This window comes from Primulina tabacum, unplaced genomic scaffold, assembly GCF_025594145.1.
Source record: "Primulina tabacum isolate GXHZ01 unplaced genomic scaffold, ASM2559414v2 Contig429, whole genome shotgun sequence".
Taxonomy (NCBI): Eukaryota; Viridiplantae; Streptophyta; class Magnoliopsida; order Lamiales; family Gesneriaceae; genus Primulina; species Primulina tabacum.
The window spans coordinates 83606-99313 of NW_027459746.1; the positions used below are offsets into that span (position 1 = coordinate 83606).

Here is a 15708-nt window from a genome sequence, read left to right on the forward strand (position 1 = left end):
ATTCGACCCTATTCTTAGATTAATCGTCGATGAAAATATATGGAGTTAAAGTTCGACCTCGCACAAATCTTTTTAATATAATAGCGATCATTGAATTTTTCACGAAAATAATGCTTTCAAGATTGGTTGAACTAAAAATTTTGTTTCGAAATTAGAAAGAGAGGTAGTACGGGTGTTGTTGTTATGGTAATTATTTGCGATAATTAAGATTATGGCTTAATTGGTTTCATGTTATCTCATTTCAAGATTAGTATTCATATGCCAATGCATATATATAAAAATAACCAAGGTTTTTTTTATTTCGTGGGATGTACTATCTTGGATAACCAATGAACATAAAAAATAATTGTTGATCCCATAAAAATCACGGGCATTTGAGGATTAAAAATAAAATATCACAACGTTTGTCTGGGAAATAGAAGTAGTGTCGAAAAAAAAATAAGGTTTTAATAATAACATATTTATAGAGAGTTCGCACAAAAGAGTGGTGACAAAGATTAGTGGAGACAAGAAAGAAACCGACGGAAATTAGGGCTGCCTAGACTTCACGCCCATCCCTCCCTCTATTCCCATTAATTTTAGGCCAAACTTGAGAAAACTAAATTTCCCATTACTTTATTACACTCCTCGAATCTCACTGAAAAACATTTCCCCTCATTTATGTGAGCAAGTGGCCAGATGTGAAGGGTCGGTTTAGTTTTCTTTTTTTTTCAAAGAAACAAAAATGTATCTTTTTTCTCGATTTAATTAATAGATTTTACCTTTGTATAATTTTATCGTTCCATTTACTCGATAAAATTTGCGGGGAAAAGGTTGGTATCGCTATCTATTTGGAGGAATGGAAAGGGACAAGTGAATCGGACGCATGACACTTTTATCCATCATAACTTTTGGTTCTTCCTATGAATTTTATATATTTACTAATTCTATTAACAAATGACTCATTGTTGAGTGATCTAATAAAAATATATAATTATTATACTCCAAGAAAAATTAAAAAAGACGAGTCGTCCTTCTATTCTACGTCGGGGGAAATTCATTGAGCTCGAGCACGTACGACTCGTGCCTTGACGTTGAATCGAAATTATTAAAAGAAGTGGTCAATATATATGAACTATGCAGGCTCAGACTTGAGCACAATCGAAACAAGTCACTCATTGCTAGAGCCTCATTATATTTTTATCCTTAAGACGAATCTCATATTTGAAAATTTTCGAATGTTTCTTTCAAACCTCAATACTCAAACTTTCTACCTATAGTTTGCACTTTGCACCTGCCGATTTCAATGCTTTTTGTTTGATTCAACAGTCAGGTTTCTTGTATAACTTTTCGTCAAAAAAATTGAATAAAAGTCATTACAAGCTGCATGCAAGGTTGTCTTACAGATATACAAGTCAGTGATGAACAAAATAGGCAGGAGATTTGAAGAAATTTACGAATTTTTTCCGTATTATCTTAAGAAATGTATCTAACGATGAATATTTATCGAACATAACTCTTATGCGTGAGAAGGAGTTTCTCTTACATGATAAAGTGTAAAGTGAAAAAACTTCATAAGAACTGAGTTGGTACTAATTAATTGGTATATCGATCTGAAGTTATTTGCGATGCAAGTCGAATAAGTGATAATTGTTTATTTATTTGAAGGCTGCAAAATGCATAGCCAAGCACAAAGGGACGAGTGAGTTGATTAGTATAATAGGGAATTTATTTATAGAGAATCCAAACATTCTCGGGACTTGTGGAAAGCACGCACAACAAATTGGCTGGTGGAATTTCTTAATTATTATAAAATCATGTGCCCATCTATCTTATTTATGGTTATAATAATAATAATATAACATTAGGAATTTGTGTAAAATTATTATCAAAGTGGAAGCAAATCTTTATTAATTCTGGAATTTCAAAGATAAATAATTAATTGCCTCATCGTCTTCTTCCTGTTGTTCATGCTCTTTTTTCTGGGTTTTTTTTAATAGGCCTCTCGCTAACTTAAGGTGAAAATTGGATTATTTTGAATTTTCCCCTGTTATGAGAATGACCAATATCCATAAATTACATAGTTTAATATGATCCATGCTAATAACTTCATTACTACTAGCTATAGATTTGAGTTGCGATCGAATCGTAGTGCTTGAGCTGCTGTACGATTTAAAAGATTTGAGTTGCACCATTACTACTAGCTATAGATTTTGGTAAAGCGACAAGCGCTCGGTCATATATATATATATGCCAAATGCATGAAAAATCAGTGGCAAACAAGAAATTTATTGATGAAAGTCAAAAGTAGACATTGTATTTTGATCCTAGTTGGAGTTTAGTGATCACAAATTACTGACTGACATGGATACTGAAACTCGTTGACTGTGTTAGTAAAAAAAAAATTGTTGGATAAATTGAATTAAATTAAATTAATCCCCTCCTTTTAAGGGGTAATGGGGACACAAACTAGGCGACATAAAGCCACCAAAATTTGAGATTTGATAAAGAGATTGAGACAACACATGACCAACCAAAAGGGGGACCAAATTGGCTTTTCTAATGTCCATTGCTTCCTGTCTTAGGCTCTTAGCTTAGCTTAATATACTTATAATTACTTCGAGTTCTTTGATTAATTATTATATATAATTCATAAAGGTAGATTTATTTTCAATTAATCCAAGAAACTTGACCGGCTAAACTTTTTTAAAGAAATCTATCCAAGAAACGCATGCATGAGATGTATATATATTTAGAGAATTTTAAAAGGGATTGTTGTCAAGAATTGAGTTAGGCCATCACGTTTGTTTATTAGGGCTTGTCTAGCTCTCTTCGACTAGTCGTTGACAGGGGTGGACGTAATTAAGTTAAAACCGAAAAAATCGATCGAATCGAAAATTTTGGTTTAAACAGTTTGGTTTTTTTGGTTTTTCGAACCGAAAAATCGATCGAACCGAAAAAACGAAAAAATCAAACATATCGAAAATATTTAATTAAATGCTAAAAATTAGATTTTTATAAAATATGCGCCATATATTTGGGCATTTAATAATTTACTCATGTTTTATTAATTATGTACCATGCATTTGAGCCTTGATAAGTATATTTTTATATTTAATAGTGACAAGTTATCTTATTTAATTATCGGAATTACTTATTTGATATCTGAAAAATTTATGTTTTATTGTCATTGAGTCTATATTTTGTATTGCAGTAATCAAATGATGTATTATATTAATATTAGTTCTAAACAAAATTGTAGTATTGTTTATTCTAGATGCAAACTCATAAATATTTTAATTTAGTGTTATTTTTCTTTGTTTCTAAAACTAATATTTCAGTCAGACATAGTAAGTTAAATTAATTACTAAAACCGTATATAATCGACCGAAAAACCGGACCGTATTAAAAAAAATGAATAGTTTCATACTAAATATTTTCAAAACAAAAAAATCAAGTCTTGGTAGAGTAGAACTGAACCGAACCGACCGACGCTCACCCCTAATCATGAATATTTTGTAGATTGATTTTTTTTTTAGGTATATATGGTTATTTTTACTCTACTAGAAATCAATTTTTGAATTAATTCAAAGGTTGAGTAGGAATGTACATATATAGTATATCTCATGTAAGTCGATCCGATTCATATTTACAATGAAAAATAATATTTTGACATGAAAATTAAATTTTTCATAAGTCGGATCAGGTCGGGTTAGAGATCCGTCTTACAAAATTGACACGTGAAATTGTCTTATAGGAGGTTTTGTGATATATTATATTTTGAATTTTTGGCTACTCACTCAAACAATATCTTTAATAAATTCAATCTAATCTTCCTATACATATATAGATGTCAATGTTGGTGTGGATTCTCCAAGAACATCTTTATTGAATCTGTAACCCGAAGACAACAAAACTCAAAAAGTATGTTAGCAAATTCGAAGTCGAGGAAAGATAAATTTTTTTTTTCTTTTAAAATGAATTTATCTCGCACATGGTACTAATAAGATATGACAATCGTCTCTCAAGATACAAAGACTTCCAACTTGTGCACTACAAATTACAAGTTCTATCACTAGAAAATGAAACAAACTCTTTTTGAGAAGAAAGAAGAAATTCGAAGTAAATGCAAATGCTCTTATTTTGTTTAATCCTCTCAAAGTTGATGTTATGTTGTCTCATTGTCTTAATTCATTCTGATTGATAGGAATTTAAGTTATAAATCTAAAAAATGTGACTAAGATACACCTTTTGGTGACAAAGATCCATAAAAACTTGCAACTCTTATCAAGCTGCACCGCCAAACACCTAGGCGCCGCTTAACGAGAGCTGCACCTCCCTCACACCTTGGAAAATTCTGGGTGTAGAGAGGGCCTTAGGTGCCTCCTCTGTATAACATGAGGCTTTTAGGTACCTCTCATGCGGCTTGGATTATTCCAGGCCACATTCTCAAAGAACATCTTCATTGGATTTGCAATTTGAAGAACAAAACTCAAAAAATATGTTAGCAACTTTGAAGTTCAGGCAAGAGAGAACTCTTTATCCTTAAGGCGAATTTGTCCTGCACATGTCGCTCACGGGATTTGATAACCGTCTCTCAATATACAACGACATCCAACTTGTGATAGTAGCATTACAAATCATATGTTTCATATCCAGAAAATGAATCAAACTTCCTTTTGAGAAGAAAGAAGAAGAAGAAATTCAAAATAAATGCAAATGCTCTTTCTTTGTTTGATCATTTTAAAGTTAATATCGTGTTGTCTCTCATTGTGTTAGTTCATTCAGATCGATTGATATTTAAGTCACAAATATCGAAAATGTGGCTAAGAGACACCTTTTGATGATAAAGATTCATGAAAACTCGCAACTCTTGTCAAACATCGCCACCATACGCCTAGGCGTCCCTCTCTATGACGAGATTTCCCATGTGTAATCATTCATAGAATATCACACCATTGAAAAGTGGTTTCTTTCGCCTCCCCAACACTTGAACTCAGGATCTCCAAGCTTAAATAACTAGATTCCTAGAGTTTTGGTACCGAGTGTTGGGGGAAATGAAATGAACCCATTTTCCACGGGTGAAGATATTAAATAAATAATGACCATGAGAAAGCTCGTGAGAGAGAAGGCGCAATACGTGTCTATTTATGAGAGAAGACCCATAGAGAGCTGAAAATGTTCCGAACAAAGTAGAACAAAGTATGCATGCGATATTGCAATTTCCAATTAATACTTCAATTTGAGGAAACAACAGGAGATAATCCACTGCTTTTTTTTTTCTTTCTAATTAGTGCTGTAATTTATTATTTACATATTACCGAAATTGTTATCATTTTCATTTATAACAAGCGTGAAATCCAATGAATCCTTTACATAATCGGTTTCTGTTATTGGAAATTTTATGATCGTGGTGTAGTTGAGGCATATATTCTCACATCATTTTTTTTTTTCGAAAATAAAATTGAAATTGAACACACAAAAAATGAATGCGGCTATATATATATGTGTGTATATATAGATGTATATATTTTCACCCCTATTAATTATATTTGTTCTCTGTTGCATTTCCTTTAATATTTATCTAAAAACATATAATATAATATGAGTAGGTCTCTTGTGAGACGGTCTCACGAATTTTTATCTGTGAGACGGGTCAACCCTATCGATATTCATAATAAAAAGTAATATGGTAACCTACCGATATTCATAATAATAAGTTTTTGTCATATAATACAGTAATATGGGACCTTTTTTTAGTCCCAGTTGAGAACGATCACTTTTTAACTTATGGAGAGAATAAAAAACTATATCATATTCAATCTGAGTGCAATAATAAAAAAATAATATGGAACAACATGATTGACAGTACTAAACGAATTGGAAATGGTTAAAATAAATTAAAAACTACTAATGCATATGAGAATTTCTATATATTATTCTAGAAATGGAGATGCAAACGTATAGTTTTCTTTTCTTGAAATAAAATAAAATTTATAATTTACTTATGAATATTAATAATGAATTTTTAATGCAGAAAATTCTAGGAGACTCCTCTTTGTCTGCTCTGGGCTCAAAACTTTGAACAGTGGCAGCTTTTGTGCATCTCTATCTCCCATTCAACACAAAAAACCAAGCAAAAATTATATACACACACACGTAGACACACAAATGTATACATACATATAAACAATCCCATCAAATATTCATCATTTTTCTCGCATTCCCTAAATTCAATGCACTACTGTCACATAGCCAGAGTCTTTTACTGCTTTTTAACATGAACTTACGTGATATGTATGATCTTCAAGAATAATATTAAATAGTAATAACAATAATTTATTAACTTGGCCAAGAATACATGTATATTTTCTTGGCGAATCGAAGTGATCAGTTGTTGTGACTTGGATCATGTCTCAAGTTAAATTAATTCTAAATTTTATCGTAGAAATTTGGTTTAAAAATACATTAAGTTCTCATGTTATTTTATTTATAGTTAGATAATTATCATATAACAAGAATTCATATTTGATGAAGATAGTTAACCTCCTGCTTAGTTATAATTATTTAGTTGTTATCATTTTCAATCAACAATTTACGTTTACTCAAAAAAAATTCTCTTCTTTTAACATGTGTCTATATATTCTCCTTTTTTTCTCTCTCTTTTTTTTGACAAAATACATGTTTCTTTTCTTGAAAATTGAAATATCATCAAGAGTTTCTGTTAGAGGTGTGTGCATTGTCATATATACATATATATATATAGATAGATAGATAGATAGATATACAAAAGATATATATGTATTGGTTTTTGAGTAAGTACAAAATATATTATTCATCTGTTACCAATACAAGATTTAAACTTAAAAAAATCCAATAATTGAGATGTCCTAGTTAGTGATATGTGTTTATAAGTACGCTGATTACTGAAACTCACTTGTACCAGAGTTGGAAACAAACCCTTGTATCTTCTATAAGAAAATTCTGATCAAGATTCACAAAAATTACACTTAAAATGGACGAGTACTCGAGCAACATATGCATTCATCCTCCCGGCGGCGGTCACTCTGGAGGCGGCGGCGGAGGTGGGACAGGGACCAAGTGTGGGCGGTGGAACCCGACAAGCGAACAAGTTAAAGTTCTGACGGATCTGTTCAGGTCAGGGCTTCGAACCCCAAGCACCGATCAGATCCAGAAGATATCTTCGCAGCTCAGTTTCTATGGAAAAATCGAGAGCAAGAATGTGTTTTATTGGTTCCAAAACCACAAGGCCAGGGAGAGACAGAAACGCCGCAGGGTTTTGGTTGAAGATCAAGCAAACCATGAAATCACTACTACTGATATTAATTACGTTAAGGTTTCAACTGCAAAAGGTAAGCTTCCATTCATTCTTTCATGCCAAATTAGCTCACTTAAGTTCTAGCTAAAATTATGAATTTCATGTGTGTATGTATGTATGTATGCATATGTCTGATATACTTTTTGGAAATCACCAACAGATTGTGGATGAAAAATACATAAAGTTATTACTTTCAATCAAATTATTTGGATCAAAATCAATACTAAAATAAAGTTGGCGGATCAGTTAAATTTTTCGAACGATATATATAGTTGAGAGACAAAATATGAAATCTTTTTCTTTATATTTGCAGAAAAACATTCTTCTTCTTCTTCTTCTTCTTCAAGCATGCATGTTCTATCTTCACAAGGTAAATTAAGGTTCTTTTACTATGTGATTAATTACTATACAGGTTCAGAGACAAATAAAGTTTCAGAGCCGGAAAGAGTGAGAGAAACTTTACAACTCTTCCCATTGAACTCCTTCAATGAAACAACCGGTTCCGAAAGGATCAGATTATTTCGGGATGTTTGCAAGGAGAATTCGAAGTTGATCACCTACGCAGAAATGGATCATCCCACGTTGGATCTCCGATTAAGTTTCGTTTAGGACTCGTAAAAAACTTCGAATATGATCCCATATGGCTCTCAACAGCTGATATTCTGGCATAGGTTTTCAAGAGTTAGTTTATGAGACAATTGGAGTTGTTTTAAATTAGGGTTTTCAAAAAGTTACCCAAGAAATATGGAAAATTTACTATAGCTAGGTTTATTGGTAGTTCTGATTTGTTGTATTAGTGGTATGTGACTTTTGGTTAAATATGCATCATATTGTTTGGAAGCTATAACAAAAGGTTTTATTATTATATTAGTCTTGTAAAAATAGATTTTTTATAAGACGATCTCAATAATCTTTATTTGTGAGATGAGTTAATTCTGTCTATATTTACAATAAAAATTAATATTTTTTTCATGGATGACCCAAATAGAATATATGTCTCACAATATTGATCTGTAAAACCGTCTCACCAGAATTTTTGTGATCCTATAATTAGCTTGATTACCATTCTACACTTTTAACTTCTTGCGGATGCTTTGGAATACTATAAGAAGGCTTGAGTTGGCATAAATTCATTAGTTATAAATTTTATTGTTATAATTTGTATCTTAATAATTAGTTAACAAACTACGCACAAGGAATACTTGTTCAAAGCAAATCATTTTCTTTAAAGAATATTATAATTATTTCTTATGAAATTATTTGATGACTTATTGTAGAACCATTTCGTTAATACATAATATATATATATATATATATATATATATATATATATATATATATATATATTAACAAAACAATAAGCTTTTCTATATAATACAGTTTTGAAAATGACTATAAAATAATATAAAATATGAAATAATTTGAGTATAAATGTTTTAATTTGAAATAAATGCACAAAATAGCTAACTTAGTTAATGTAGGATAATTATAATTGTAGTCAGGAAGTTTATCTTTATTGAATTTTTGTCCTATAATTTGTAAAAGTTTGGTTTTCATACATGATTTTTTTTTTTTGGTTTTGGTTCTTTATATGCCCGAAAATACTAAACTCATCGAATATTATTTTTTTGGTACTTATTATTTTCTTCGCGGTACGTGTGACAAGAATTAAAATCATATTACTCAATCTAAAATTAATCTAACCAAAAATTAAAAGAAAAAATAGAGCAAAACGATTATCAATACTTCAATTTTTGTTTATGTATATTTTAATGTATACAATATAAGGTTTATTATTGTCACATGAGTTACGTAGAATATTATCGGTGTCAAATAAATAATATTTGGTGGTTTTAGTGGTTTCGGACAAAAAAAGATCAAAACAAAAAAATCCAAGTCAATGCATGTAAACCAAACATTGGTAAATTACGAGACTAACTCAAAATAACCAACTTACAAAATTGAAATTACAAATTTTTTCTGTAATGGAAAACTAGCAAGTGCTGAAAAGTGATTAATATATTTTACGGTTAAATTTAATACAAAATATATTTTTTTAGTATTTTTTGCGCAAATTTTAATAATATAGGAATATATTTTTTTCCAGTCAAATATCGTTTGAGTATTTATTATATTTATATATTCTATGTTTATAAGCATAAATATAATAGTTTTAAGATATAATTTGATAAAAAAAAGTTAAAAACTAGTAGAAAGACGTGAACAATTACAAAGAAATATGGATGTCAATAGAGCGGGACGGGGTGGATTTACTATGTCTGTCTCCGAATTTTATCCTCACCTTTGTACCCGTCTTGATCTCTTTTTTTGGATTCGGGAAATCTTGAACATTAATTCCTCTTTATTTCAAAAATATTAATGGATGGGGTGGGACCCGTTTGGATAATCTACAAACCAAAATTTATTAGAGTAGGTCTCTTGTGAGACAGTCCCACGAATCTTTATCTGTGAGACGAGTCAACACTACCGATATTCACAATAAAAAGTAATATTCTTAGCATAAAAAATAATATTTTTTATGGATGACCCAAATAAGAGATCTGTCTCATAAAATACGACCCGTGAGACCGTCTCACACAAATTTTTGCCAATTTATTATTATTATAATATTATTAATGAGAATATTAATATCAATAATAACAATAATTTACTGATATTAATATTAATATTAATATTATTATTAATATTTTTTTGGGAACGAGTTCAAGGACGAAGATAGTATCTCCATATTCATCCCGAAATATTTCTTGGATTTAAAAAAGCTCAGAACTCGAACTCGAACTTAAAAAAATCAAGTATACTATCCCCATTTCAAGTTTCCTCCCGTAAATAAAATTGTAAGCACTTCAAATAAGTTGGTATATTTAGGCTCGGCCTGCTGACAAACAAATTTTATTTGGGCCTGGTGACCCAAAGAAGAATCGGCGTCCATAACTATCGTCCAAGGGTAAGAAACAACAGAGCTTTCCGCCCAAGAAATCGAAACCAGATATCCCCCTAAAAGCCCTAAAAAGTTAGAGAAGAAGAGACGAGAAGTGAGAATCGCGAGAAATGGACGTGATAAAATCTCAGCAGATATCGTCGCGGCCGATTGAGAAGGTGGTGGTGCACCCACTGGTGCTGCTGAGCATCGTCGACCACTACAATCGCGTGGCGCGTGATACCAGGAAGCGTGTCGTCGGAGTTCTTCTTGGCTCTTCCTTTAAGGGCACGGTTGATGTAACCAACAGCTACGCCGGTCGGTGTTTCAGATCTGATCCTTTTTCTCGCTATAGACTGTTGAATTTTTATTTTTGTTGAATTTCAATTTGTTGGAAGAATTGTTTTATGGCAACTTGTAGGGTCGCATTCGGAAGATGATAATTGCTTTCGCTGGGTATTGTTTAGGGTTTAAGTTTTGGGGTGTGTTCACACTTTTGAGGAAAGGTAAGTAGAATAATCGGATCGGTAGCTGCGGTTAGGAATCTGAAGAGAATTGTACTTTATGGGATTAGCTTCCATAACATCATTTAATAGTTAGTGGGGAAAAAGTAAGGGAGTTCCTTAGTCATCAAGGTCTGAAACTGAAACCAGGAACGTGTCATTGCAAGAGTGTTATATTGCTCAAGACGGAACTTTCTCTACATTTTTATTGGTTGTGTTGTGTTGTGTTGAAATGATCGTGCTTCCGACTATACATGCATTTGATCGACATTGGGAAATGTCAATTATGTAATTTTGTCCAAATTTTAAGATTAGGGTTCGATTAGATTCAGCAAGACATAGGTTACTGACTTAATGTTAGATCTCGGGTCTTTTTGTCTATGTATCAAATTATCTATTTATTTTCTTCAGTCTCGCTCTCTCTCAAACACAATCTTGCTAAACAAATGTTAGTATACTTGTAGTAAATTTGCAATGTTGAGTTTTGAGAAGGTATGGAAAAATTTAAAACGTAAGGAATGTTTGATTTGCTGGAATCTTCAAATTTTGTCAGTCCTAAATGATCTTCCAATTCTAGTAGGGTAAATTTTGTCCCGAGTTGAATTTTTCCTTGCTTTCCCAATAAATTTCCATTTGGATGATATATGCAGTTCCATTTGAAGAAGAAGATCGGGACCCGAGCATTTGGTTTCTTGACCATAACTACCACGAGTCAATGTTTTCCATGTTCAGAAGAATTAACGGTATGTGATTTACCATTATCCCAAATTCTTATTTAGCCACTTTTTGAGTCCTAATTTTAACTTGATTGATTTATAAAACATGTCAGCAAAGGAGCATGTGGTTGGCTGGTATAGCACTGGTCCCAAGCTCAGGGAGAATGACCTATCTGTTCATGGGCTTTTTAATGAGTAAGATTTCTGCCTTCTCGAGCAACATAGGTTTATTCTTTCTTTAAATAGGAAGTGTTTGATTAACAGATCTGTATTCTTGGCAATTTCCGGATGTTGTTTCCATGTATGCTACAAAAACAGACATGGAGTTTAAACAATTTAAATGTGGCATACTGTAGAAGATGCTTTGCGTATCTAAAAATGTTCAAAAGCTTGTTTTTAGAATATATTAGAGTGCCGTCTTGAATGTAATATGCAAACATGGCCTATATGTGGCAAGTCCTTGCTTCGTCCATCAGTGCCGAGATGGAAACTGCTTGATCTGACCAATAGAATATTTATGATGATATGTGGAATCCCTGTTGAAACCCCTTGTGTCCAGCATCAGCAGTTTTGCGTTTAATTTTTCACTCTTTCAAATATTCTCATCATTTCTTTGGTAACTCGGTGAATTATGCATCATTCATTAAATTTCTCCTTTCCCCAAGTTTGTTCTATTTCTAGGATACCATGACAATAACTTTCTCTCTTGGAGGCTTGTTTCTACCTGAGCTGCTGTATCTGTAAATATTTTCCTAGCCACGTGTATTCTGTGGTGATGCCTGATATTAGTGTTATCCTTACTGTTTCTGAAGAGGTTTTGGGTGATTGTAAAAACAAAATTTAAGTTTGATGAGGAGCTAGTGGTAGCATAATTCATGTAAAGATGATGTGACATCTGCGAAATAAACTTATACTGAACACCCTAGAGAAAATACATTATGATTTTTCTGAAGCATCATCGATCACAGCTGTTACTTTCTCTCAAAATATTGTAATCTTGCCAATGATGCTTTCTGATAGTTCATGATTATGTGATTAACCTCGACATATTTTTATTTGTGTTGTGGAGCTTAATAGTCCTATTAGAAATAGATTACTCTGGGTAACTCTGGAATTTCCGTTGTGCTTCTTATTGGTTTGCTTTCTTTTTCTAAGTTTTCTTTTCACGTGTTAAAAACAATATCTTATTCAGATGTTTTTCCTACTCGTTCACCTTTGGTCCGATCTTGGTTAATGTTGGCCATTTGACTACATTTTGAACAGTAACCAAATCAAATTTTTTGCTCATGTTTCATCCTTCTCTTACTTACGACAGTCAATCATTTTCTTTTACCGCACCTGTGTTTTCCAATGCTCTTTGTTTTGAGTCATAGTATATCATGGTATTTTCTATTCTAATACGTGACTATTTCAATAATATTCGCTATTTCTTCATGTTATAAAGCTATGTGCCAACTCCCGTGTTAGTCATTATTGATGTTCAGCCAAAAGAGCATGGGATACCAACTAAGGCCTATTTTGCGGTCGAGGAGGTTAAAGAGGTATCTTGAAGATATATCTGACATGTTTGTGTCCTTTTCCACTTTTCCGAAGGGGCAACAATATTGGGGAGAATACGGTTTTCTTAAGATTTTTATTTGTAATATGCAGAATGCCACGCAAAAAAGCCAGAAGGTGTTTGTGCATGTTCCTTCGGAAATTGCCGCTCATGAAGTTGAAGAAATTGGTATGGTATATCATAAAAGTTATTAATTTAATTAAAGACCTTTCTTTTTTCCATTTTCCCACACTTAACATCGGGCTTGATGTCTTTGGGATCTTTTCCCGTTGGATTTTGAACATGGTAAATTTAGGTTTTTTACTCCATGTAAACTGGTTTCTAATCCCACTTATATCCTGCTTATGATAGGAGTTGAGCACTTGTTAAGGGATGTGAAGGACACAACTATCAGCACCCTTGCTACAGAGGTTGTCTTAACACCCTTCATCATTTAGTGTATATACTTTTCTAGAGAAACAATGGAATCTATTACAACCTTAATTTTTTTTATTTATTTAATAAAATGTTAATTTATGCCATTCTGTTGAATAACCGAAGGAAATAAGAATCTTATAAATCATTTTCATGTGCAGGTCACTGGAAAACTTTCTGCTTTGAAGGGGTTGGATGCACGATTAAAAGAAATCCGGGACTATCTGGACCTTGTCATTGAGGGGAAGCTCCCATTAAACCACGAAATCCTCTACCATCTCCAGGTATCACTTTTCATTTTTCATTACTGTTATTTATTGAGCGAGCACTTGAATCTTTCCTTTGGTGTTATTGTTGATGAATGTTTAGTTCATTTTGGTCTTTGTTTATTTGTTCTTGTTACGTTATTCCATATTGCTTGAATAAGTGGTGCCTTGGTGTCATTCTGGCCCATGATATAATTTTCAAGTTGTCCGACTCTCAGAAATTTTTATGTCTTGCTGCTCTTCCACATCGAAATTATTTTGTATATCTTGATATGTTACTAAACTTCTGCAGGATGTGTTCAACCTACTCCCTAATCTGAACGTGTCTGAATTAATTAAAGCTTTTGCAGGTAAGACAGTAGGACGCCAATTTTTTTTTTAATTTTATTTAACAAGTAATCAATTGATTCTTTCTTTAGTAAAATCATTAATATGCTTCCTCTCTACAGTGAAAACAAATGATATGATGTTGGTCATATATCTTTCATCCCTCATCAGAAGTGTGATTGCTCTTCATAATTTGATCAACAACAAGGTGAGATGGTCTGCTTTCTTGTTTAGTCTTTTTTGTAAGAACATTAACTTTTAAAATCCATTAAAATAAATTGATACTGGCATGGGGGTGTTTTACCGCAGATTTCTGGTCTGGGATTCTGATTGGGTTGTAGGCTGCATGAAGCCTAAGACAGATGTGAATTTTGTGGTTGTGGCTTTTGCATAGTTTAGACAGTTATTTGATTAATTGATTGAAAGAGGAATACAACTACTGCAATACGGAACCGAGGAGTTATTATACAAACCTACTAGTTATATGCGAAATTAAATTAAAACAAAGATACTGGCATGGGGGTGTTCTTCTGCAGATTTCTAGTCTGATCTTCCTAGGTTTTCTTCAGGAGCCTAGCTTAAAACCTTATCAAGAGAGAATGGTTTCTTACTTGCCCCCAACTTCAAGCTACACCATGATCAAATATGGTAACGGGTTGCTGTATGCTAATTGTATAAAACTTGTGAGCTTGACATTTTGGAAAACTGATTGCAGATGCTTAACAAAGAACACGAAAAGGCAGAAGATTCAAAGCCAGTCGCTGTTCCTGCTGCTGCAGGTAGCTGAGTATCAAATTCCTGCGCGAGATTTCGTTTGTGATTACAATCTTGTAGCAAAATGGGAGTTCCAAGATTCAAATTTACATTTCAGCTACACCATGATCAAATATGGTAACGGGTTTCACTCTAGTCTTCCGCGTTTCATGATTTTGGCGTTGATAACATACATCGACTTTGTAGATCATGGGGTAATGGGATTTTGAACTTGTATTCATATATGGCACTTAACTTTGTAACTGAATATACGGTAGCTTTCTGAATTAGATGCTACACTTGCTTCAGAAAATGGTGTCCCGGTAAATTCATTGATTGAATATCGCTGATTCAATTTAATTTCTCTCTTTCGTTTTCTTCATTTTCTTTGCTCGTCTCTCTTTGGTGGTTTGTTTTTTATTGTCCGGATTAGATGGTAGAATCTTTTGGAGAGTTAATTTACATCTTCGCATCAAGTAGATTGTAGCCGTTGGCTATAATATCCAAGCAGGTATTTCTTTCCTTCAAAAACTATCTTAACTAACATACTAATTACAAGAATAAATAATGACAAATGTCATAAAAAAATACTCTCAACCGGCAGAATAGTGTCGTACTAACAAGATCATTGTTGTCCACATTCCAGTTGGCCAAAAACAAAAACAAAAACAAAACCACAAGTCATCAATTACTTCCAAGGCAAACAATTAATTAATCAATGGATAGAAAATGGAACCAAATGCAAGGGAAAAGGCATGCATGCAATGATTTCAAAATTTACTTCAAGATTTTGAAGTAAATCTTGTTAATTTATACCAAACTATGTTAACTCTTAATCCAAGGGTTAAGATGTGGTTCACAGATATTGCATTAAAAGAGAAGGATCCAATTATTGTGGTTAGAATCTGTTTA

The 15708-nt window shown here is 32.5% G+C and overlaps 2 protein-coding genes across 2 annotated transcripts; both read left to right on the top strand.

Moving 5' to 3' along the window:
- The first annotated feature begins 6994 nt into the window (after positions 1-6994).
- On the top strand, positions 6995-7977 carry LOC142534225 (WUSCHEL-related homeobox 5-like). Its single transcript, XM_075641157.1, has 2 exons — positions 6995-7352; positions 7731-7977. Exons 1-2 carry the CDS (start codon positions 6995-6997, stop codon positions 7925-7927), a joined length of 555 nt encoding a protein of 184 aa, XP_075497272.1. The 3' UTR covers positions 7928-7977.
- A 2304-nt stretch (positions 7978-10281) lies between these two features.
- On the top strand, positions 10282-15140 carry LOC142534207 (26S proteasome non-ATPase regulatory subunit 7 homolog A-like). Its single transcript, XM_075641141.1, has 10 exons — positions 10282-10577; positions 11413-11505; positions 11592-11673; positions 12923-13019; positions 13129-13204; positions 13388-13446; positions 13612-13734; positions 14009-14066; positions 14166-14251; positions 14759-15140. Exons 1-10 carry the CDS (start codon positions 10391-10393, stop codon positions 14828-14830), a joined length of 933 nt encoding a protein of 310 aa, XP_075497256.1. The 5' UTR covers positions 10282-10390; the 3' UTR covers positions 14831-15140.
- Positions 15141-15708: the final 568 nt, after the last annotated feature.